The following is a 26850-nucleotide window of genomic DNA, read 5'->3' as shown; positions in this document are numbered from 1 at the left end:
GTGACTCACGTTTCTTTAGCCATCGATTCTGATGTCATGTTGACAAACTGGCAGGCACATAATAATACTAATCTATTCACAACTTTGGTTTGAAAGAAGTCTACAGTTGTTAGAGGCCTTGGAGTGAGCCAGTGTTTCTCTGTCAGGCTCTCAGTGCATTACCAGCATTAGTAACTTCTCCTTTTATTGCTGCTCTCTGATTGATCTCCCTTCAAGATAAGCCAGCTATGAGAATGTTTTATGATATGCCTCACCTCACTATAGGAAGGATGTGGAAGCATTGGAAAGGGTACAGAGGAGATTTACCAGGATGCTGCCTGGTTTAGAAAGTATGCATTATGATCAGAGATTAAGGGAGCTAGGGCTTTACTCTTTGGAGAGAAGGAGGATGAAAGGAGACATGATAGAGGTGTACAAGATAATAAGAGGAATAGATAGAGTGGACAGCCAGCACCTCTTCCCCAGAACACCACTGCTCAATACAAGAGGACATGGCTTTAAGGTAAGGGGTGGGAAGTTCAAGGGGGATATTAGAGGAAGGTTTTTTACTCAGAGAGTGGTTGGTGCGTGGAATGCACTGTCTGAGTCAGTGGTGGAGGCAGATACACTAGTGAAGTTTAAGAGACTACCAGACAGGTATATGGAGGAATTTAAGGTGAGGTGTTATATAGGAGGCAGGGTTTGAGGGTTGGCACAACATTGTGGGCTGAAAGGCCTGTAATGTGCTGTACTATTCTATGTTCTATGTTCTATGATATTTGGTTGTGATTTTTGCCTGTCCAGTCACCCTTAAACTATCCCTCTTCTTCCGTTCTTGTATAATTGCCTGACACTTGGTTTTATGTTCTTCTGGTTCTGATGTAGAATCATATCTCTCACTTTCAAGTGCTTGACCTGTTGTATAACGTTATGTTTTAATTTCAGATTTCTGATGAACAGGATTACCTTTGCTGGTGAAAGGTTGTTAAGTTTCTCCATAGTGAGTGAAAACAAAGTGGTAGATACATTAAACATCAATGTCTCCGTCACTGTAGCAGATCAGCTTATTTTTAAAAATATTTGTCTCCCCAGTAAAAACACATTCATTCTTAATATCAATTCTGTGTAGGTTCTTTAAGATTTCTTATGTTAAGAATGTATCAGTACATTACAGGTAAAGGGCTGATTTTAATGGCCATGCTGGTGTTACTGAACCAGTATTTAGATTAGATTAGATTAGATTCAACTTCATTGTCATTGTGCCGAGTACAGACACAAAGCTAATGAAATGCAGTTAGCATGTAACCAGAAATGCAAAGAATAGTGTTATTTACAAAATAAGATATTCCCCAAAATAGAGCAACTTCCCCTATTGCCCCCAATCCAAACTTCACACCCCCTCCCTCATACACACTGACATTTATTTTGCTGCCAAAGATCGTCTCATGTTTACACCAATCCCAGTGCATTGGATGATCTTATTTTGCAGAGTAGCTCTTTGGTTCTTTTTAAATGAGGTCCAAACATTTAAAAAAAAGATTCTGCAGTTGTTGGAAATCCAGAGTAACATAAAACAAAATGCTGGAGGAACTCAGCAGGTCAGGCAGCCTCTATGGAAAGAAGTAGAAAGTCAGCATTGGTTTGAGACCCTTCACCTAACCTTAAAGTATATTTGGGTCCCTCACTCTCAGCATATTTGAAATTCATTCAAGCATTTTTATGCAACACACATCAAAGTTGCTGGTGAACGCAGCAGGCCAGGCAGCATCTGTAGGAAGAGGTGCAGTCGACGTTTCAGGCCGAGACCCTTCGTCAGGGCTAACTGAAGGAAGAGTGAGTAAGGGATTTGAAAGTTGGACGGGGAGGGGGAGATCCAAAATGATAGGAGAAGACAGGAGGGGGAGGGATGGAGCCAAGAGCTGGACAGGTGATTGGCAAAAGGGGATACGAGAGGATCATGGGACTCCCATCCACTGCTACCAACCTTATAGTTCCCACACCCCGCACTTCCCGTTTCTACCTCCTACCCAAGATCCACAAACCTGCCTGTCCTGGCCGACCTATTGTCTCAGTTTGCTCCTGCCCCACCGAACTCATTTCTGCATACCTTGACACTGTTTTATCACCCCTTGTTCAATCCCTTCCGACCTATGTTCGTGACACTTCTCATGCTCTTAAACTTTTCGATGATTTTAAGTTCCCTGGCCCTCACCGCTTTATTTTCACCATGGATGTCCAGTCCTTATATACTTCCATCTCCCATCAGGAAGGTCTCAAAGCTCTATGCTTCTTTTTGGATTCCAGACCTAATCAGTTCCCCTCTACCACCACTCTGCTCCGTCTAGCGGAATTAGTCCTTACTCTTAATAATTTCTCCTTTGGCTCCTCCCACTTCCTCCAAACTAAAGGTGTAGCTATGGGCACCCGTATGGGTCCTAGCTATGCTTGCCTTTTTGTTGGGTTTGTGGAACAATCTATGTTCCGTGCCTATTCTGGTATCTGTCCCCCACTTTTCCTTCGCTACATCGATGACTGCATTGGCGCTGCTTCCTGCACGCATGCAGAACTCGTTGACTTTATTAACTTTGCCTCCAACTTTCACCCTGCCCTCAAGTTTACCTGGTCCATTTCCGACACCTCCCTCCCCTTTCTAGATCTTTCTGTCTCTGTCTCTGGAGACAGCTTTATAAACTGATGTCTACTATAAGCCTACTGACTCTCACAGCTATCCGGACTATTCCTCTTCTCACCCTGTCTCTTGCAAAAATGCCATCCCCTTCTCGCAATTCCTCCGTCTCCGCCGCATCTGCTCTCAGGATGAGGCTTTTCATTCTAGGACGAGGGAGATGTCTTCATTTTTTAAAGAAAGGGGCTTCCCTTCCTCCACTATCAACTCTGCTCTTAAATGCATCTCCCCCATTTCACGTACATCTGCTCTCACTCCATCCTCCCGCCACCCCACTAGGAATAGGGTTCCCCTGGTCCTCACCTACCACCCCACCAGCCTCCGGGTCCAACATATTATTCTCCGTAACTTCCGCCACCTCCAACGGGATCCCACCACTAAGCACATCTTTCCCTCCCCCCCTCTCTCTGCATTCCGCAGGGATCGCTCCCTACACAACTCCCTTGTCCATTCGTCCCCCTCATCCCTCCCCACTGATCTCCCTCCTGGCACTTATCCGTGTAAGCAGAACAAGTGCTACACATGCCCTTACATTTCCTCCCTTACCACCACTCAGGGCCCCAAACAGTCCTTCCATGTGAGGCAACACTTCACCTGTGAGTCGACTGGGGTGATATACTGCGTCCGGTGCTCCCGATGTGGCCTTTTATATATTGGCGAGACCCGACGCAGACTGGGAGACCGCTTTGTTGAACATCTACGCTCTGTCCGCCAGAGAAAGCAGGATCTCCCAGTGGCCACACATTTTAATTCCACATCCCATTCCCATTCTGACATGTCTATCCACGGCCTCCTCTACTGTAAAGATGAAGCCACACTCAGGTTGGAGGAACAACACCTTATATTCCGTCTGGGTAGCCTCCAACCTGATGGCATGAACATTGACTTCTCTAACTTCCGCTAATGCCCCACCTCCCCCTCGTACCCCATCCGTTATTTATTTTTATACACACATTCTTTCTCTCACTTTCCTTTTTCTCCCTCTGTCCCTCTGAATATACCTCTTGCCCATCCTCTGGGTCCCCCCCCCCACTGTCTTTCTTCCCGGACCTCCTGTCCCATGATCCTCTCGTATCCCCTTTTGCCAATCACCTGTCCAGCTCTTGGCTCCATCCCTCCCCCTCCTGTCTTCTCCTACCATTTTGGATCTCCTCCTCCCCCTCCAACTTTCAAATTCCTTACTCACTTTTCCTTCAGTTAGTCCTGACGAAGGGTCTCGGCCTGAAACGTCGACTGCACCTCTTCCTACAGATGCTGCCTGGCCTGCTGCGTTCACCAGCAACTTTGATGTGTGTTGCTTGAATTTCCAGCATCTGCAGAATTCCTGTTGCAAGCATTTTTATGTTCATATTTGGCAGATTAAATTCTAGCTTGAATTTAAACAAAACTCTGAAGTGGGAAGTTTTGTGCTATCCATTGTCCTTTTCAAGCATTCAGGGTCAGGGTCAATATGTGAGGTGAAAAATAGGCATACAGCATACCCTGTAAGTGTCAACAACTTTAAGGAACTCTAGAAAGAGCCAAATAAAGAACTGTAGAAACAGCCAGAGGAAATACATCAGCAACTAAACTCCATTAGCTGAAAATAGTACTTGTTCAGGGATACAAAGCTTGGAAGTGTTAGCTGATGCCCTGAGCTGAAATTTAACTGAAATGGAGCTAAGTCACCATGTTATTAATCTGCAAACTTTGCATACTTACCCTGGGCATTGCTAGTGCATCAGTCACTATGGTTAAACCAAAATGGCATTCGATGCCGTCAAACAGCCAATTCTGTTGTAGTGCTTTCACATGAAAAATAACTCAGGCAACTCAGGCAAAATTATTGATTGTGGCTAATGACAGTGGGAATGATGCTGATGTTGATATAACAAATGCAAGCTTGCTTTTTTTAAAAACTTAAAGCCATTTCAATAACTTCCTCACCCGGTTTCCATACATAACTTGGAGCTCTATCAGCTCTGTATGAAAACTAACAAAACATTAACTGATTCTGATGAAGGATCGTCGAATGAAATCTTAACTGTTTCTCTTTCCAAGGATGTCCAAACTGTTGAGTGTTTCTAGTATTTATTGCATTTATTTCAGATTTCCTGCATCCACATTCATTTTGATTTTTGAGCTTAAATTTCGACTATGCTGTCAAAGTCAATTGTTAGCTGTAAATTATATTAAAACAAATTAACTCCATCAAGTGTTGAAGTACTCCATAGAGCCTAGGAAGATATCTTGGTACATCCTCAGTATATTTTCAGGATATTTTTAATTTAAAGTAAACTAAATGTAATAAATTATGTGATATTGAATCCACACCTGCTGTAGGGATATGGTCTCCATTACTTCCAGGTCAACCATAATTGCCCCCTCTGTTTCTGCAGTCTTTGTGGTTGTCTGCTCCACCTTTTGGCGGTACATGTCAACTTCCGTTGCTGTAAAGTTGCCACCTTCTGCAAATAACCTAAAAATCCAAACAACACATAATAACTAAAGCAATTTTAACAAAAGGAAGATGTTGCACCACAACCCTGTGCCTTTTTGGTGGATCAATCCCAAATGACCCAATTTCTTAGGGTATATCAGGCACTGGAGAGCATCCAGAGCAGATACACAAGAATGGTTCTTGGGTTGAAGAACTATAATTACAAGAAGCTGGCATTATTTTCTTTGGAGGAAAGGCAGATATGAAATCTGATGAGTTTATGTAATGTTTAAATGTTCCATTCTGGACAACATCGTGGTGATTTTCCTCTGCACCCTCTCCAGTGCAATCATATCCTTGCTATGGTCTAGTTACCAGTTCTGCACAAAATATTCTGGTGGTACCCTGAGCAATATTTTGTTTATATTTTCCTTCCTCCACCGGCATCCTCAAATCTCTTTGCTGTAGGATATATGGTCAAGGTGTGGGTCAAAGGGACTCACAAAAAACATTTTGGCACAGACCAGATGGGCCAAATAGCCAGCTTCTCTGCTGTAGTACTCTTTGACTCCTGTATTATTGCTATTTATTCTTCTTTCTCAGTCTCAAGGCTCATATTAAATGCTGATGCGACAGATGATAAAGCACTTTCTTAGTACACAATATGATAGAGCCTACACTAAAGTACATATTGATTTATTTATTGAGATGCAGTGTGGAATAGGTCCTTCAAGTCCTTTGAGCTGTGTCGCCCAGCAGTCCCCCGATTTAACCCTAGCCTCATCAGGTGACATTTACAATACCGATTAACCTACCAACCGGTACATCTTCGGACTGTGGGAGGAAACCAGGGCAGCCAGAAGAAACCCACACGGTCGCAGGGAGAACATACAAACTCCTTACAGGCAGGGGTGGGAATTGAACCCTGGTCACTGATACTGTAAAGCATTGTGCTAACCACTATGCTACAGTGCCGCCACAAATTTTTCATATCATATTACAGACAAACTTGAGGGGCTGGTAGAGACAGGTACTTAATTGCCTGATTAGTACTTTGGGGCATCCTGGAGCAGTGAAAGCCCATATTAGATGCAAGCTTTCTTTGTTTTCAGTTTGTACATTTATGTTAAGGGCATTATCACCAGAAGTTTGCTCAGTATAAAAATAAAATCCTATCCAAATATTTTATCAGAATTCAGACTCAACTCAACAGAACCCAACACATATAGCTGGGCACTGTCAGACTTGTGTTGGATAGCTACAATCTAGTGCGCACTGCAAAAACTATTCTTTTACAGGTGCAATGCCATGTCCTGTGTAAACTATTCTGAATACAGTGGGCTTTATTTTTGTTAGTTATTTAAGGGAAGACATTTAATACTCTGTCCCACAGATGTTCTTCAGTTCCAATTTCAAATATGCAGTCTTCCCTATACAAATATACTTTTCAAATTTCCCACATTCTCTGTACCACTTGCACTAAGAATGCCCAAACCCACTTTACTTTGGACAAAGTTTGTTGTCATCTCAGCTATTTAGGATGGACTTGAATCCAGCAGCCATTTTGAATCCAGCAGTCATTAAGCTGCAAGCCATTATTAATGAGAAATTTACTCACTGCACAATGCATCTAAGGCTTAGTACATTATATTTAAAGTTATGTTTAATCCCTTTCCATTAGTACCTCAGCGATTTAATAAAATGTGAATTGTCATCTTGTAATTTTGCAAGTGATTTGTCCAGCTTCTGTTGGAAGTCGCGAAGTAATTTGCTTACACCGTCCATATATTTTTTCTGCTGGCTTTTAAGGGAATTTACCAGATTAAGTAGTCTAGGGTTAAAAAAAAAGAGCATTGATGTTATTTAGAGAGTAATAAGCACCACATAACACTGTCATGACCTTTATAACAGCTCTAAGTGATGAATCTGCTTTTACATAAATCGTCTTTGGAAGGTGATTTACCTATCAGATTTAGTTGCTGTTTTGAAGATCTGCTCCATGTTGTATATACTGTTACGGAAGTCCAAAAGAGATTTGCAATGTGCCGTTTGAATCTCTGTAAAGTCCTTTTTGAGGTTTTGCAACGCTTCATCCACTCCTTTACAGTGGCGTTCCACTTTCTCACTGTGCAGACGTAATTCCGCTGTGAACAAAGCCAATGGTTAGCCTCAGCACAATAGAAACTCTAACTTCTGGAAAATATCTATGGACTCTTGGTGAGCTCCTGGACGTCAACTGCAGCACTACTGCAAGGGAGCAGGTTACCCATTCAGAGTGTTAACTTTATTATGAACAGCCAAAATACAGGGAAGAAACTAGTCGATTGGTTACCTGATCGGGTTGGGTAGAACATAGAACAGTACGGCACAGTACAGTACAGGCCCTTTAGCCTCTGATGTTGTGCCAACCCTTTAACTTAGTCTAAAATCAATCTAACCCTTCTCTCCAACATAGCCCCCCAGTTTTCTATCATCTATGTGCCTATCTAAGAGTTTCTTAAATGCCCCTAATGCATCTGCCTCTCCCACCACCCCTGACAGGACATTCCATGCACCCACCACTCTGTGTAAAGAATTTACCTTGGAGGTCCCCCCCTATATTGTCCTCCAATCACCTTATAATTATGTCCCTTTGTATTCGCCATTTCTGCCCTGGGAAAAAGCCTCAGGCTGCCCACTCTATCTATGCCTCTTATTGTGTAAAAGCTTGTAAAAGGCAGATTGAAAGTTATTCTATTAGGCTTAATGAGGCTTCACCTAATTTTTTTGGGTAAAAGATTAGACAATGGACTATTTTTCATGATGTTTAACATCACAGATCAGCCAAATCTTGTATAGTATCTCAACAGCTGCCAGCAGTTACATTTCAGTAAAAGTCACAAGTAATGATGAGAAATGAATTCATCAGATATTTTTCCCTCTAATCTGAATTGTAGGTTGTCTTTTGTTACTGCTGTTGTGCTGAATTGAGGGATTAAGCTGGCGATTCTCCAGGCTTGTATGATGGAATACAACACTCTGATTTGCAATCATTGATTGACTTATTGAGGGTGTCGCCATGTTTCGGTTTTTACTTTATACTTTTCAAACAGCACTGATACAGTACCAGCCCGGACATGGAGTACATCCATCTTAATGCGTTTTCCTCTGGGCTCGTGTAAGTGAGTTCGCAGTTCCAACTCTGCTATAAACTCTTTCTTCTTGGCCACAGCAACATTCTTGGCATTTTCAATAGCTTTATCATACCAGTCCTCTAAGAGATCAAAATAATTCAAGCGAATCCTATAAAATATAATATATTATTTTGATATACTACCCTGATTTAGCAAAATCTATTCCTTTCCATCGTCCATATGTTGTTATATAGAGTGTTCCTGTAGTAATATACCAATAACTTCTGGATTGTATACGAAGAAGCAACATGACCTCCAGATTATAATTTAATCAAGATGTCTGAGCATAGCAAAAATACTCAAGAGATTTAAAGCACTCCTCAGAATTTCCACATTAACGTTGATGGTAGATCTGGTTCACCTCACATGAACCCAAGCTTCTCTATTTCACTTAATTAGAAGAACTGAAATCAAAAGTGAAACTTCCAAAAAAAGCATAACCTATCTGTGCTTTTTAAAATCAACTTTCATATAAAATTCCTTTGATTAGCAGTCTAAATAGCAATTGGTTCAAATATGTCATACTAGCATTTAGCATTCACATGATGCTTTACTATAATTCACCACATTCTTTGCCTTACTGTGCAGGTATCAAAACACAACCAAAATCTACCAGCAAACACACACAAAATACTGGAGGAACTCAGCAGTCGGGCAGCATCCATGGAAATGAACAAAAACTTGACGTTTTGGGCTGAGACCCTTCTTCAGGTCTGTAAAGGAAGGGGAAAGATGCCAGAATAAAAAAAGGTGGGGGGGGGGAGGGGAAGAAGGGTAGCCAGAAGGTGATAGGTGGGTGGGAAAGGTAAAGGGCTAGAGAGGAAGTAATCTGATAGGAGGGGAGAGTGGACCATAGGAGAAAGAGAAGGAGGAGGGGCACTAGGAGGAGGTGATAGGCAAGTGAGAACAGGTAAAAGGTCAGAGTGGGGAATAAAAGAAGAGGGGAGGGGTAACGATTTTTTTTAAACCAGAAGGAGAAATTAATATTCATGCCATCAGGTTGGAAGCTACCCAGACCGATACAAGGTATTGCTCCTCCACTCTGAGGGTGGCCTCATCTTGGCACAAGGGGAAGCCATGGACCAACATGCCTGGTCTCACCGGTGTAGAGGAGGCCGTATCGGGAGTGCTGGACCCAATAGACGATCCCGGCAACAAAGATCTATTAAAAATATGAAAACTTTCAAGAAATTACTTATCAGTCATCAGCAATCGTTGGAATATGTAATAAAGAGGTTAAAGAAGACAAATGAAAATATCCTAAATTATTGACCTTTTTATACAATTTGGGTTCTTCTGTAAAGAGTAGCAAGGCTTTTAAGAAAAAGAAAATTCAATTTGCAATATGGTAAAAGCATTAGCCTATGAACAAAATTGAATTATTTGTTTGAAATACCTTCACTTAACTCAGAACAGAAATAGAACCTGGTAGAGTTCAATCTATACAGCTGCTGGAGGTCAGTGCTTTGCCAATGAAACAACTTGTATATTTATACCATTTATATAGCATATTGTATTGAAGTAAAATTTCACAAGTGATCAACAAATACAGTATAAAGACCGAAGGTTTGTGTTTCAGAACAGCATGGGGGACAAATGCACAAATTTAAAAGCAGTGCAACAAACAGAAGCTGCTGGGTTAAGGGATAGTTTTCTCATATATATAAATATTTCTTATATTTTATCGAAGGTGGTGACGAATCAGCATATAGGAAGGAGATTGCAAACCTGGCTGAATGATACCATAAAAAACAACCTCCCTCTCAATGTCATCAAAGCCAAAGAGCTAATTATTAACTACAGGAGGAGGAACCTGGAGGTCCATGAGCTAGACCTCACCAGGGGATCAGAGGCGGAGAGAGTCAGAAACTTTAAATTCCTCAGCATTATCATCTTTGAGGACAGGTCCTGGGTCCAGCATACGCGTGCACTACAAAAAAGGCATGGCAATGCTTCAACTTTTTTGGAAGTTTGTGAAGATTAAGCACATCATCTAAAAGCATGGATTTTTTTTGGTATTTGCGCAAGTTATTGTTTTTTGCACATTGGTTGGTTGTTTTTCGTAGCTCTATTGTGTTTCTTTGTTTTTACTGTGAATGCCCATAAGAAAATGAATCTCAGGGCAGTATATGGTGACATATAATGCAAACACGAGGAAATCTGCAGATGCTGGAATTTCAAGCAACACACATAAAAGCAGGCCAGGCAGCATCTCTAGGAAGAGGTGCAGTCAACGTTTCAGGCCGAGACCCTTCATCAGGACTAACTGAAGGAAGAGTGAGTAAGGGATTTGAAAGTTGGAGGGGGAGGGGGAGATCCAAAATGACAGGAGGGGGAGGGATGGAGCCAAGAGCTGGGCAGGTGATTGGCAAAAGGGATATGAGAGGATCATGGGACAGGAGGCCCAGGGAGAAAGAAAAGGAGGAGTGGGGGGAAACCCAGAGGATGGGCAAGGGGTATAGTGAGAGGGACAGAGGGAGAAAAAGGAGACGGAGAAAAAGAATGTGTGTATATAAATAAATAATGGATGGGGTACGAGGGGGAGGTGGGGCTTTAGCAGAAGTTTGAGAAGTCAATGTTCATGCCATCAGGTTGGAGGCTACCCAGACGGAATATAAAGTGTTGTTCCTCCAACCTAAGTGTGGCTTCATCTTTACAGTAGAGGAGGCCGTGGATAGACATATCAGAATGGGAATGGGACGTGGAATTAAAATGTGTGAGTCGGCTGGGGTGATATACTGCATCCGGTGTTCCCGATATGGCCTTCTATATATTGGCGAGACCCGACGCAGACTGGGGGATTGTCTCGCTGAACACCTACACTCTGTCTGCCAGAGAAAGCAGGATCTCCCAGTGGCCACACATTTTAATTCCACATCCCATTCCCATTCTGACATGTCTACCCACGGCCTCCTCTACTGTAAAGATGAAGCCACACTCAGGTTGGAGGAACAACACCTTATACTCCGTCTGGGTAGCCTCCAACCTGATGGCAGGAACATTGACCTCTTAAACTCCGCTAATGCCCCCCCCTCCCCCTCGTACACCATCCGTTATTTATTTGTTTATATACACACATTCTTTTTCTCTCTCTCCTTTTTCTCCCTCTGTCCCTCCCACTATACCCCTTGCCCATCCTCTGAGTTTTTCCCCCCCTCCACCTTTTCTTTCTCCCTGGGCCTCCTGTCCCATGATCCCCTCATATCCCTTTGCCAATCACCTGTCCAGCTCTTGACTCCATCCCTCCCCCTCCTGTCTTCTCCTATCATTTTGGATCTCCCCCTCCCCCTCCCCCTTTCAAATCTCTTACTAGCTCTTCTTTCAGTTAGTCCTGACGAAGGGTCTCGGCCTGAAACGTCGACTGTACCTCTTCCTAGAGATGCTGCCTGGCCTGCTGCGTTCACCAGCAACCTTGATGTGTGTTGGTGACATATATGTACTTTGATAATAAATTTACTTTGAAATTTGAACTTATGTACTGGAGACACAGCAGACTGCAGATGCTGGGATCTGGAGCAACAAATAATTGCTGGAGGAACCCAACTGGTCAAACAGCATCTGTGGTGGTAAAGGGATAGAATACAACTTGGGTAGAGACCGTGCCTCAGGACCCTTTATGTACTTACTTCGGCTCCCTGTCTGAGCCAACTTTTGTCTCTTCTCTAATAAATACTGCCTTGCAGTATATTAAGTGTTGTTTCGCAGGCACTTGAATTCAAAAAGCCATTCTCCATGGGGTCATAAATTAGTAAGTGTGGAGTAAACCACATCCATGACCTGAGGATGCCCTTCAGGTAGAGGATTATCAGATTCAGGGTACAACTGGACACCATGGTTGATACTCCCTCCATCTCGCAGAGACGTAGCGATCACTTGTGATCCTAAGCTGGAAACAGCTAATTTAGCATGGGTCCAGAAACAAACCTGGTATTTTAAAGTTAATTTGGTAATAATCTAAGTATTTCAAAGCTAATTTCCTTGCAGAAGCAACAAGGATATTTTCAATACAGACATAGATTTCAAACATATTACCAATGTCCAGTGCCAGTGAAAGGAAATGGAAATAATATTAGGGTAGACATTTCTGAAATAAAAGGGTAATTATTTCAATACAGTTGACTGCACATTTTTGTTGGTAAATAATGAATCTGAAGGTATCAGTAATATTTATCAACTAAAGGCATGAAAATGATAGAATATACAAAAATATTTATGTATTTCTGATTAGTTATGAATGGAGTTTAAATATCATGGACACTGTTTAATTACTAAATGGTCACTAAGCCCTCATCCCCATTATAATGACTTCTGGATGAACAAGATTCAATCTGCTTATTTTGTTGGATGTAAGAAATCCCAAAGCATAATTCAAACCTGGGGAAATTTTCACACTATCCCAACTGAAGCTGATCTCTTGATCATTATACCAAAATCTTTAACCAAAAGCAAATACTTATTTGAGGTTTGTGGGATTTTCTGGCATACAAATTATCACGTGTTTGTCTTGAAAATACAAGGGCAGCAATTTCAAAAGTAATTAATAGATAATAAATAAGAACATCCTCATGAACTGAAAGGACTTTCGTTTTTTTCCCAAAGTAGTTTTGTCAGCAAAAAAAATATTTAAGAGGTAGAAACTTGCCCTACTAACATTTGCTTTAAATCAATAAACACTGTTTCAGGAAGAAAAGCATGCTTTGTGTAGATTTGAAGGATCTCTAGTTTTTCACTTCCATCCATATTAGTGATCACTGTTGTTTTCAATGTTGCCTTCTTCTTAATTAGCACTGAATAGGTGTTCCCTTTGGAAGTAGTGAAATGCTGCAATTGAATTGGCTTTTCTTGATGAGTAACCTAGAGAGAGAAAAAAAGGAATTTTCCATCGAACTGTGCTTCAGGATATAGTATAGTGATAGAAATTCCAATAAACATTATTACTGAATTAAAATTCTTGGCTAGAATAAATTGGGCCATTGCTTGCTGCTGCTGGTTTTAATTGCTGTCCTGTTCTAAACGGTACGCAGAGGGAGGGTGTGACTGCATTGCTCATCATACCTGGTTAGGGAAAGAGGCAGTCACGTGTAATTCCTCTCCTGGTTGCTTTTCCAAGTTTTACTGATGGATTATTTGGATGCACACACCTTGTGCTGATTTATGCTGCGCTCCACAAATTAGTAATACTGACGACTAGTCTTGTGCATGAATAAAACACATTAAGTGCCAGAGAGCTGCTGTTATACGTTTATCCAGACGTGAATGGAGAAAATTCAAAGAAAAACATTCATAGAACTAGGGTCTATTATCCCAACCTATTGTATATTGCAGTACACAGCTGCGACCCCTTTTTATGATGTAATTGTGGACAGATGTTGAGAAGAAAGGCTCAGCTGTCAAACAGCACTTGTAAAACCCAACTAACTGATCTCTCTAATCAGGGAATTGTAATAAAAGGAAGAAAGCTTTACTTTAAAGTTTTCTCATCAATGTCGATGGTTGTTGTATTTAATTTGCCTTTTTACTTGCCACTGAATAGGTTTTTCCTTTGCCAATCTTTAAAGAGATTTTCAGAATATAATGATGAATAAAAAAGTTCATTTTAAGAAATCATGGAATGAGAAACCTAGTCAAACATAATACACAAATTATGTAACATCTTATCCATTTATCACATCCAGTTAAATATCAAGAAAGCTGCTTTCTAATTTTCCGAAGTTTATTTATCAGTACCTTAGACTATAACTCATTGATTTTCTATAGTTTATTAAGCTATTCACCAAAGTTTACACATTACAATTCAACCCTAGACTGATGGCCACAATAAACACCACCAACACATTCAATTCCTGTAATCTTGTGACAACTGTATATCCAACAATATCTATTATGCTATGAATTTTGAAGGAGCTGCTTCTATTTGATTATCCTGGGTTCAATGAGCATAGCTCAGAGACTGTTAACATGTTTACTGTCATGTCTGACAAAGTTTCAGACATTGGAGGCAGCAGCTGACCAATATTCATCTGCATTACCTGAGGCACTGTTTCCAACAAGTTTCAAACCTGCACCAGATGTTAAATTATTTTACGTGAAGTATGAACACAGATCTATCACACTATGTGGCAAATCTCTGGTACCATATATGAAGAAATTTCATATAATTATTGGCTGACTACCAGGTCTACTTGGAGACCTGATACTCTGCAACTTAAACACCAATGAACATGCATGGTTGAATCTTCAGAAGGATACTCCCTAGGCTTCAGAATGGCTTTGCCATGATGATAATATAGCTAGCTGAAATTGTAGAAGGCAATAAGAAATTGCAAATCAATTAATTCTAAGAATTCAGATTTTTTACCATTTGTTCTTCCGGGATGAAAGCTTTTTCCTCCTTATACCCATCTTCAAAAAAATGTTCACTAGGATGAGGTGATGCCTCCCGGTCTGCCTGATTACTGGTGTTTGTGCTTTCGTTCGAGCTCTTTGCTTTCTGTTCAAGTCCAAAGTTGATGGCTAAAGTAACGAGGAATCAAAGAAATAAAGAGGTATGTGTCCAATTGGACCAACTTCATTTTCATCCTTTTATTTTTCTGTCCCCTTATGTTTAGTTATACATTTAATCAGAAGATTCCCACTAGGCAGATATTGTGTTTGGGTTTGCAAAGCACTGATTTGAAAGATTTTCTTGACAATTACATTTTTTTGGTCACAGTCAATATTAGAGTAGTTGAAATCTACTTTTACTTTTATTCTTGCACTTCTTAGAAGTCTACTTATATATTTATTCTATATCACTCTGCTTGTTTAGTGGCCTATACTGCATTGTTAGTACTCCATTCCCCCCTCCCCTTTTAGTTTTGTTCTTCACAGATGTGGGAAAAAGTATTAAGACTAATAATCAGTATCTTTTTCAACTTTCACTTTTTTCTAAAGGGAGATTCCATTGAAAATCAATTTCCGTTATCAAAATGAAAATGCAATTCCGAAAAGGAACTGTAATTCATCTTAAAGATGACTTAAAGTGTAGATTTTTTTTAACAGTGTTATAAATCTGAACTTCATTAGATTCCATTTTGGATTTATTTAGTTTAAGATACATACCTAACATTTGAGGACTTAATTCAACCTCTGAATGTTCCATTTCTTCTTCCTAAAAGATAATATCACAGGTGAATGTTGTATTTAGCATGCATATTAAATTGTTGAAAGTATTTTTAAAAATAGTGAAACTCCACCATTGAAGAAAAGAGTGAAAGAAGAAGCCAGGAACTACAGAACAGTTAATTTGACATCAATAATAGGAGTAGTAGATTTTAGAATCCATTGTTAGTAAAGTGGTCCATTAGAAAATAATGACATGATGACCAAACTTGACATGGAATTATGAAAGGAAATCATATTTGACAAATCTATTAGAGCCTTTTGAGATTGTGTCTACAAGAATGAACAAAGATGGATCGGTTGATGTGGTGAATACTGATTTTAGAAGGCGTTTGGTAAAATGCCATGCACAAGATTATTGAACAAAATTGTATGGAGGTTAATTTACTAATGTGAACAGAAGGCTGAATAACAAAGAGAAATCAGAGTAGGACAATGCAGCTCATTTTCTTTTTGGGATGATGGGGCCCTAACTGTCAACATCAATGACTCAGACATTCAGAAGGGATACAGTGTAATATATTTGCAGATACAGTACTACAAAAATAGATGATGATCTAGGCTGGGATGAGAATGCCATTCAGTACAAAGACCAAAGGGTGGATGTCATTGGGGCAGCAGGGGCTTGGTTGCTAAGTAATTCAAAGCAGAGATTGATAAGTATTTCTGTTATAACATAAGTAGCTGCTTGCATGACCTTACACTTTGTTCCTCAAGGAGGTTTAACTGATTTGGCGATTGCTCTTCCCTTATGCTTGGATTCCCATCACCTTCTCCCGTAACATTCTCAGAAGCACCAAAACTGGCATCTAGTGTTGGGGAACAAAGTTACACACAGAATCTTATAAGGAAATATTGCTCATAGACAAATGACGACACAGTGGCCCTAGTTCAGGTGTAAACAGACTGCTATTTTTCATACTTTTTCAGAGAATTGTCTGGTGTGTAAATTATATAATATAATGTAGAACAAACTTTTATAGAACATAGAACATAGAATAGTACAGCACAGTACAGGCCCTTTGGCCCACAATGTTGTGCCGACCCTCAAACCCTGCCTCCCATATAACCCCCCACCTTAAATTCCTCCATATACCTGTCTAGTAGTCTCTTAAACTTCACTAGTGTATGTGCCTCCACCACTGACTCAGGCAGTGCATTCCACGCACCAACCACTCTCTAAGTAAAAAACCTCCCTCTAATATCCCCCTTGAACTTCCCACCCCTTACCTTAAAGCCATGTTCTCTTGTATTGAGCAGTGGTGCCCTGGGGAAGAGGCGCTGGCTGTCCACTCTATCTATTCCTCTTATTATCTTGTACACCTCTATCATGTCTCATCTCATCCTCCTCCTCTCCAAAGAGTAAAGCCCTAACTCTATGCAGACATGGTCAAGAGGTTCAGTTGTTGTTCAGACTAAATGTCAAAGTGGGGATGAAATGTGATCAAAGTGACTTTGATCTTGGAATGATTGTGCCAGACGGCGTGGTTTGAGTATCTCAGAAACTGCTGATCTCCTGGGATTTTCATGCACAATTGTTTCTGTTTTTACAAAGAACAGTGCAAAAAAGGGAAAAAAAAACATCCAAGGAGAGAGCCTTGTTAAGGAAAGAGGTTAGAGGAGAATGACCAAGCTGGTTCAAGCTGACAGGAAGGTGACAGTAACTCAAATAACCATGTGTTACAACAGTGGTGTGCAGAAGAGCATCTCTGAATGCACACGTCAAACTTTATTAGAAGGTACCTAATAAAGTGGCCACTGAGTGTACAGTATAAGATTATGCTGCCTTCACAAAAGTGTGGGGGTGGGGCAGAGGGTAACGCCAACTAAGAGTTTAAGAACTTAGTAAAGAAGCAAACCTTCAGTAAGAAATATTTTCTTTTCCTCTTTTGGAGGTTCTATTATTATCTTTGTTTCACCCTATAAAACAAAGAATATAAATACTGATAATATAGCTTTACAATTACAAGCTAACACAAACATTTCACACAGCTGAAGATCTGCTACTGTCTGCTTTGATTCTGAACAATGCAATTTTGAATCATTTTAAGAACATCTGGAGTGCAAAATATGAATATTTCCAAAATTTCAATATTAAGTGACATTAGTTAGGACAGATTTAAGTTCATTTCTACCAGGTGAAAATTAAATAGCAGAGCTCGTGCCATAGAGTAATGCAGCACAGAAACAGTCCCTTTGGCCCATCTAGTCCATGCCAACAAATGCCAATAAAGTGAGGTCATAGCTCAATCATGCCAAGCCATGGTCTCACTCATTCACACCTGGACTTGTAATACTCCCACCTTAGGTGTCAACTATCGTCAGAAATGCTGCTTCAGTAGCTTTCCAAGGGAAAAAAGTAACATTGTAAATATTGTTGTTGGTAACCCACAATAAAAAGTAAGCCGATGGGGAGGGATATCCACACCATATAGATGTGAGGACTAGGGTGGGAAGTGGGCATCACTACCCAGGGATTAGGGGACAGGGGGACAGAGACAGAGAGGCACACAATTATCAAACCATCCTGTTAAATATTTGTCTCTATTGGGCCTATGAAAATAAAGCAGAGTATTACATTAAGCCATCCTGATATCTGGCTGCAACAGCAAAATGAGAAGATATTCCCCCCAATATTTTATTAAATTGTTATAAGGTTGAAGAGTTTTCATACCGGTTTGTAGACTTCAATCACACCAAAATATTTACTGACATCTGTGCTGAATCTGTGTAGCTCCTTCCTCAATGTGGGAGGGTATTTACTAACTATTTTCATCTGTTTTTGGTAAAAATTTTCATATCTGTGAATCAGAATCAGACTTATTACACTGACATAGGTTGTGATATTTGTTGTTTTGTAGCAGCAGTACAGTGGAAGAGATAATAAATTACTATAGAAATATAAAATAAATAAATAGTGCAAAAATGCAATAGTGAGGTAGTGTTCATGGATTCATGGGCCATAGAGAAATCTGCTGGCAGAGGGGAAAATGTCCCTAAAACACTGAGAGTGCATCTTCGGCTCCTGTGTCTCCTGCCTGACGGTAGCAATAAGAAGAAGGCATGTCCCAAGCGGTGAAGGTCCGTAATGATGAATGCCACCTTCTTGAGGCACTAACTTTTGACAGTGTCCATGATGGTGGGATGTTTGAGCCCGTGAAGGAACTGTCTGAGTCTACGACCCTCTGCAACCTCTATCAGTCCTGTGCATTGGAGCCTCCATACCGGCTGGTGATGTAACCAGTCAGAATACTCTCCACATCTGTAGAAATTCACTGGAGTCTTTGGTGACATACCAAAACTCCTCAAACTCCTAATGAAGTATAGCTGCGGGTGTGCCTACTTTGTGATTGCATCAATATAATGAGCACAGGATAGATCTTCAGATGTTGATGCCCAGGACTTTGAAGCTCCTCACCATTTCCATTCACTGTTGATCCCTCAATGAGGACTGGGGTGTGTTCTCCCAACTTCCACTTCCTGAAGCTAACAATCAATTCCTTGGTCTCGCTGATGTTGAGTGCAAGGCTGTCATTGTGACACCACTCAACCACCTGATCTATTTCATTTCTGTATGCCTCCTTGTCTTCGCTTGAGATTCATCAACAACAGTGTTGTCATCAGCAATCTGAGCTGTGCTTAGCCACAAAGAGTGCGAAAATAGTACCAAGTTAAAACAGCTAGCGGGATTACATGGTTACAGTGAACTTACTAAAATGCATGTGATGTAAATGAAATTGAGTTTCTTTCCTATGGTGTTTTTATCTCAGTAAATATTAAATAAAAGTATTCATATCCTACTATATAGTTGTACCAATTCACACAGACTTGACATGAATATGCATGGATAAGCTGTTATTAGTTTATGTACTGGACTCAGCTGTTCTTAGATGCCTAGTGTTTCATCTCTGGTTGATATTGCTGAATAGTAGCAGCAGGTGTTGTATTCTGCTATTGAAATCCATTTCCCTTACACTGTCTACATTTATGTAACTGAAACTATCCTGATTATTTATTCCTCATTAGTCTTCAGTAATATCAACTTGAAAGTATATACATAAGCATCCTAACTGAGAAGGAAGAAAAAAGATGAAGGAGGTTTTCCAAGTTTATATGCACCAATCACACGGAATAGTGGCATGTATGTTGCTACATAGTTGGTTCTTCATTACATATGGAAACCCCTGCCAACAGCAATGTGGGATTAGATTCACCAGAAGGATCGCTGCAGTTCTAAAAGGTGATTCACTACAACCTTCTCTAGGGCAATGAATTCTGACCTTGCCAGTGACATCAAGATATTAAAAATTCTGCTTTTGAATGCTTTTCCACTGAAGCATCAAATTAAAAAATTAGCACGTCAGTCTGAATGGTTCCTCCCACAATCCAAAGATGTACGGTTACGACTAGGTTTAGTGAGCTGTGGGCATGCTATGTTGGTGTTGAAAGTGTGGCGACACGCGGGCTGCCTCCAGCAAAACCCCGGACGTTGTTGGTCTTTGATGCAAAATGGGGTATTTCATTGTATGCTTCAATGTGTTGATCTACATGTGACAAATAAGGCTAATCTTTAATCTTTATCTCTGAAAGATTAATCTATCTTCTTTTCCTTTTGTATCAGAACAGCTTGTTAGGTGAATGAGGATTCAGTTTGATCCCTGAACCTAGTCTTTTTATTGAAGAGTCATAATCATTGTTGAAGAAGCTGACATTAAACAGAAGTACCTCATGTGGTAAAAATACTTGCCCTTTTATGATTCCATTCAGCAGGCAGACAGCCTTTTTGTAGTCTGCTTTCAATTCTGTCTGTGTGTTATCCTGTCTCAGCTGATCAATAAGCAGGTCTAGATTTGCTTCTCTTGTCTGAGAAAAGATTAAAACTTTTATGCAATTCACATTAACCTTGTTGCTGCATGAATGGAAATATAGCAGTTTTTTTTTAATTGGGAGTAGGACCAGGAGGAAGAAATACAAATCAAACAGTGAACTAATCTTTCATATGAAACCTTTAAAGTAATTAGATTGGTCATTAATTCCTGGAATATAACTAATTCCCAGTACTTTGACATATCCTGTTATCAAATCAACAGCTTAATTTTGTGAAATGCATTACATTATGTCAATGAAAAAATCAATGGGGGAGAAGCTGCACTGCATGGCAAACTTGCACTAGAATTATGAAGCACAATTAAGCTGTTTGTTCTGATGGAGGCTGAGCATAAACTTTATATTCCCACTTTATTATCATGGAGGTAGCCTCCTGACAAGTGTTGTTTCTTACAGTTGGGCCAAAACATGGGATGAGTTTGTGAAAAGAACTTTTAATGAACAGCAGAAAGTCAGTAACCTAAAGGTCCCTAATAATACTGATACATCTTTCCAGCAATGCATGTAAATTCAATGCCAAGTGTCGATCAGCATGTGACAAATATGTAAACTTCATCAATAATATACTATATGTTGCACACTTATACTTTGTATGAAGGAGTTCTGATTGCTTTCCTGATCAGTTTTACTGATTAATAATTTATAGTTCTTGGCAGGGAAAGAACCAAACATTTTTGATGGCAGCAAATTTATGTTTTTGGAGAACATTCTGCAAACATTAAGTAAAAAAGAAACGGCATTGGGAAATTCTCGATTGAGATAAAACAATCCTTATTTTATCTCCATCAATGTTGTTTGTTTTTGGATACCTGCTAAAGAACGTTAATTTCCATCCAATCAGTGGGAAGGAATTTGAGTTAGTTCCTATAGTTGTCCTATTACACACATCCTGATTTTATATTTGATTGGGGTGCTGCAAATTAGTTCCAGTGTGACAGCAGCTCCACGTTGAGCTCTAGAACTGTCTGCCTACCTGATTTGCTTTATCATGTTTCTTGCGACAGTCATCTAGCTGTTCTTTCAGCTGGTCTTCCAGTTTAGTTAAATTCATTTCATGCTCTTCCCAGAGTAAAGCAGCTTCCTTCCAAGTACGGAACAATTCCTTACAATTCAACTCTGTCTCTTGGGCCAACACCTCCATGTGTTTCTACAGATATGGAAAATATTGAACAGAAATTACACAAGGAAACAGAGTGGAAATATTCAGAGAATTTTCCTGGCTTTCCACAATTTGATTATTTCCTCTTAAAAATCTCTACATCAACCAATGAACAACTGAGCAAGTATAATTACTAGACTATGTTGATTTAGTTAATTCTATTCAAATTAGTCCCCCTGACAAGAAAGGGGGTAAAATCAGCCATACATTGTATCTACACACAATGCAACTTTATTAGGTACACCTATCCATCTGCATGTTAATACAAATATCCAGTCAGCCAATCAAGCGGCAGTACCTCAATGTGTAAAAGCATGCAGACATGGTCAAGAGGTTCAGTTGTTGTTCAGACCAACATCAGAATGGGGAAGAAATGTGAACTAAGTGGCTTTGACCATGAAATGTTTGTTGGTGCCAGAGGGGGTGGTTGACTATCTCAGAAGCTGCTGATCACCTGGGATTTTCATGCACAACAGTCTTTAAAGTGCGAGAAGCAAAATACATCCAGTGAGTGGTGATTCTGTCAGCAAAAATGCGTTGATAATGAGGGAGGTCAGAGGGGATTGACCAGACTGGTTCAAGCTGTCAGGAAGGCAACAGTAACTCAAATAACCACACATTGCAACAGTGTTTTGCAGGAAAACATCTCGGAATGCACAATGTCGGACTTTGAAGGGGTTGGGCTACAGCAGCAGAAGGCCACAAACACCCACTCAGTGTCCGCTTTATTAGGTACAGGAGGTATTGAATAAAGTGGCTACTGACTGTATTTCCAATAACAATGTGGTAGCCTTTACTGGAAGAGAATGAATGTGTGTAATTTCTATGTGAGGGCTGCATTATTCTGCTGACTCAGTCTCTCCTCTATTGTCCACTTACATCTTTCACCAGATTTACTTGCCAAGAATGCCCACTGCAGCAAGGCATTAGTGAGTGCTCAACATCCGTTGAATCAAATTCCATATGTGTCAGCAAAACAAAAATTGCACTTGCTGGAAATCAAAAATAAAAGCAAAAACAGCTAGAAATACTCAGCTGGTGTGAATACAAAATTAGAGTTAATATTTCATCGGTTCTGATGAAAAGTCATTGGACTGGAAACATTAACACTGTTTCTCAAGTCACAGATGTTGCCTGACCATCTGAACATTTCCTACTTTTTCTGTTTATCTCTCATTGAGAAATCAATATTTTCAGAAGCAAACGTACTTTGCAGCATTCCTTTGGGACACACATTACCCCGAGACTGCTGGCCTTTGCTTACATTTTTGGTAGTGGTTCTTCCATCCACTATGTAGCTGCAGAACATTTATGATTTGTTCTCAAATACAAGCAAATCTGCAGATGCTGGAAATCCACAGCAACGCACACAAAATGCTGGAGGGACTCAGCAGATCAGGCAGCATCTGTGGAAAAGGGTAAACAGTCGACAATTCAGGCCAAGACCCGAGGAACGGTCTTGGCCTGAAGCGTTAACTGTTTGCTCTTTTCCATAGATGATGCCTGACCTGCTGAGTCCCTCCAGCATTTTGTGTGCGCTCCTATAATTTGTAGTATACATGCTGGTATATGCTGCTTTAAGGAAAGGTTATCCCAATTTTTAAATAGCATATCAATTGCCAATTATAAAAATAATAAACAGAGCCAAAGATTTAAAAAACTTCCCCTAACCAGATGGAGGATTGCTTGTTGCCTTCAACCATGTGTTTGAAGTCAGCAATGCTGTGTACTGAAGATCTTGGTCAGACCCCAAATCTTATTACACTGTACTGGAGCATGCTGCAGCATTACTTAGAGATCCCTTGGATTAAAATGTAACTCTTTGCCACATTTATGATTTCTCACTCAGACCATCAGCTGTCTCCACTCATTCAACTGCAATAGCAGGAAAAAAACAGGCTTACATCTATAGCAAACAGCTCCTCTTCAAAGCAGCGATGTAAATTGCCAAGAAGAGGAAGAAAGTCAGAGATCATTAGTTCTTTGACTTCTTTTTCTGTACACGTCTTGGAACTCAATAGCTCCTCCTAAATCAGTGAAACATAATAAAAATGTTACTGTAGATAATAAATAATAAACAAACTACCTTTTAATATATATTTCACCAGGAAACTAACACCACCACATCATCTGACCAGTTTGTAAACATCTAATAACACTTACCTGGATGTTGCACTTAATAACTTGCAATGAACTATAGGAAAAGACAAAGTTGTAAATAGCCATTTAAAAAAAAAATAGCTTTCTCCACATTTCCAGGGCCTTTCACCAGGTCTCTTCAGATATCAAATGAGAGCGACCTACATTGTGTGACATCAAATCCACAGAAACAAACCAGCTAATTTCAAATGATTCTTCTGTCATGATCACTATCACAAAAAAAAGATAAGGAGGGAAGACAGCCCATCACATGGATTGACATTCCTGCTGTTGCAGTCTGTTCTAGTTTAGCCCTATTTTGTGCTTAATTAATTTGTTTAATTAATGAATGATTCTCAGGCAATGTTATTGTCTTCATTGATACTTACTCAACCTTAATAAATATCCTGTAATCCTGCATTAACAAATATCCTGTAAATGCCTCCAGTATCAAGTTTAATTGTGGTTTTTCTTTTCCACACATGCATTGAGGCACATAAATGTCATTGATGAGAGATATAGATTGGATCACATCTATTTAAATTTCACCACAATATAAATTGAACAGCCACTGTTTCATAGCAAAACCAATCAAAGCTGTTCTCAGAATTTATTACATAAATTTATATATTGCTAAATTAATTCATGCAGCAACAATTATCCTAATAAGAACAGAAGAAATAGGAGCAGGAGTAGGCCATCTGGCCCGTCAAGCCTGATCTGCCATTCAATAAGATCATGGCTGATCTGGCCATGGACTCATCTCCACCTACCTGCCCATTCCCCTACTATGCGAAAATCTATCCAACCTTGTCTTATACATATTTACTGAGGTAAATATGAATGATCATAGTCACTGACACTTACCAGTATATTTGTGATAGTTACATGACTGAATATAGAAACAAGTTCCTTGTTTGGGGTTCAGATAAATCAGACTTTAGCTGCAAAAATCCCCCTTCCTTTCCTCCCAGTTTACTGGCTATACTGCAGACCACCTGTATTTGATATGCTGGGTATTACTGCGAGGAAGATCTAGAATGAGAAAGACAATCTGGTCCTTATTTTGAGAGTGTAATTTTAACTTTAAGGACTTTACCCTCACCTGCTTAATCTTCTATGGCAATGAAATTTTCCTACTTTTCCTACCTTGCATCAATTTAGCACATGTACCCACCTTACATTTTTCAATTTCCGCCATCCATTCATGATAGAGTTTTTCATAATAAATTTGCAATTTATTTATAAATTGAATATGCAGTGAATCTAGGAAGTGAAAACAAAAATATTTTCAAGATTCACTTTTGTGGAAGTATATTGTGGAGTTTCAAATAAGAGTAAATTATATAAATTCCAACATATAAATATAAGATAAAATTACTAAAAATGACAAACTATCACAAGTGATATTAAGACTTATGCCAGTGTATCCTGTGCATTTCTTACTGAACCTATCTTTATCCTAATTTTCTTTTGCCCTTTATTTGTCTGCAGTCATTATACTGTTTACTTTATGCTCCTCAATAATTATTTTGAAGATCTTCTTGTCTCCCCATTGTAAATTTTATTTATTCCAAATATTTTTAATTCCCTTTTGTCTTCCTCTACTTTGTTTTTTTTTGCTTAGATTTTTTCAATTTTGCCCTCAACTTTTCACATGTCCATATAGAGTTTGAAGAGATTTGCTATGTCACCAAAGATTCTACAGATGTACCATGGAGAGCATTCTAACTACAGTAGTTGCATCACCGTGTGGTATGGAGAAACCTCTGCACAGCATTAGAGAAAGCTGCAGAGGGCTGTACACTTAGCCAGCTCCCATGGACACTAGCCTCCCCAGCATCAAGGACATCATCAAAAAGTGATGCCTCAAAAAGGTGTCATCCAACATTAAGGACCCTCAGCATCCTTGACATGCCCTCTTTTCATTACTACCACGAGAGAGAAGGTACAGGAACCTGAAGATACACATCTAACATTTTAGGAACAGCTTCATTCCCTCTGCCACCAGATTTCTGAATGGTTCATGCACCCATGAGCACTTCTTCCATTTATTTCTTATTGTAGTTTATAGTATATTGTATGCATTGCATTGTAATGCTGTTGCAAAACAACAACAACTTTCATGACATTTGTCAGTGCTGATAAACCTGATTCTGATTCATTATTGAGTAGTTTGTTCTTAGTTGCTATTAGAAAATATTTCTCCAAATCCCTGTGAATTCGATTTTAAACATTTCCCACTGCTGCTTCAAGCACTGGCTTAATGGTGTTCTTTCCCCAGTAATGGTGCTGGTGTCCAATGAAATAATGCACTCAATACTTAGTAATACACATAAAATGCTGGAGGAACTCTGCAAGTCAGGCAGCATCTTTGGAAAAGAGTAAACAGTCGGTGAAACATTGACTGTTTACTTTTTTCCATAGATGCTGCCTGGCCTGCTGAGTTCCTCCAGCACTTTGATTTCCAGCGTCTGCAGATTTTCTCGTTTGTCCCTCAATACTTATTTATTTTATACAGCTAATTTTTAAATAAGCACAAACATGCATTTAGTTACCTGCCTTCATATCAAAAGGAAATCAAAGCCATTGCTGACATCTGTCCATTTTGATGATATACTCTATACTTACCAATTTCCTGATTTAAGGCAGTTACAGAGTCGTACCACACATCCAATGAGTTTTTAGTGCAATCAGAGGGCTTTATGTTTCTGCAAAAAGAGACAAATAAACATTAAATAAACTAAATTTGAACAAACTGCATACCTGATCCACTTCAATTAAACGATGGTTTCATATTAGCGTAGTGGTTAGCACAACACTATTACAGCTTGGGGCATCGGAACCTTCTGCAAGGAGTCCCTGTATGTCTTCCCTGTGGTATATGTGAGTTTTCTCCAGACCTTCCAGTTTCCTCCCACAGTCCAAAGACATACTGAGTAGATGAATTAGTAAATTGTCCTGTGATTATGCTTGGCTTAAATCAAGGTTTGTTGAGGGTTGCTCTGCAGTGCAGCTCAAACAGTTGGAAAGGCCTATTCCACACACTATTTCTAAAATAAGTAAAAACATTTTGCTTGAAACTTAAGTATTCAAACTGCTGACACCATCTACTACCCTTCTTTAATAAAGTCCACTCTCACCATATCATCCAACATTGCCCTTATATATTCCTAACTCAGCTAAAATATAGAAATAAAAAAAATCCAGATGCTGGAAATCTGAAATAAAAACAGAAAATCCTGGA

General features: G+C 39.7%; 1 protein-coding gene across 4 annotated transcripts in view; it reads right to left on the bottom strand.

Annotated features, from left to right (window-relative positions):
• The window catches only part of ccdc180 (coiled-coil domain containing 180), an 81517-nt gene that overhangs the window by 32579 nt on the left and 22088 nt on the right, over positions 1-26850 (bottom strand). For all 4 annotated transcript variants that reach the window (XM_072240212.1, XM_072240214.1, XM_072240213.1 and 1 more), the window contains 15 exons: positions 26235-26314; positions 24781-24869; positions 23369-23491; positions 21279-21452; positions 20166-20281; positions 18093-18219; positions 17278-17338; positions 16121-16227; positions 15359-15407; positions 14616-14770; positions 12909-13111; positions 8191-8366; positions 7048-7228; positions 6769-6915; positions 4979-5123 (listed from right to left, as the gene is read on the bottom strand). In XM_072240212.1, coding sequence (XP_072096313.1) covers positions 4979-5123; positions 6769-6915; positions 7048-7228; positions 8191-8366; positions 12909-13111; positions 14616-14770; positions 15359-15407; positions 16121-16227; positions 17278-17338; positions 18093-18219; positions 20166-20281; positions 21279-21452; positions 23369-23491; positions 24781-24869; positions 26235-26314 — 1933 coding nt within the window. The remainder of the gene's footprint in view (positions 1-4978; positions 5124-6768; positions 6916-7047; positions 7229-8190; positions 8367-12908; positions 13112-14615; positions 14771-15358; positions 15408-16120; positions 16228-17277; positions 17339-18092; positions 18220-20165; positions 20282-21278; positions 21453-23368; positions 23492-24780; positions 24870-26234; positions 26315-26850) is intronic.

Source organism: Mobula birostris, chromosome 22 (genome assembly GCF_030028105.1).
Source record: "Mobula birostris isolate sMobBir1 chromosome 22, sMobBir1.hap1, whole genome shotgun sequence".
Classification (NCBI taxonomy): Eukaryota; Metazoa; Chordata; class Chondrichthyes; order Myliobatiformes; family Myliobatidae; genus Mobula; species Mobula birostris.
This window is presented reverse-complemented; position numbering and strand designations above follow the sequence as displayed.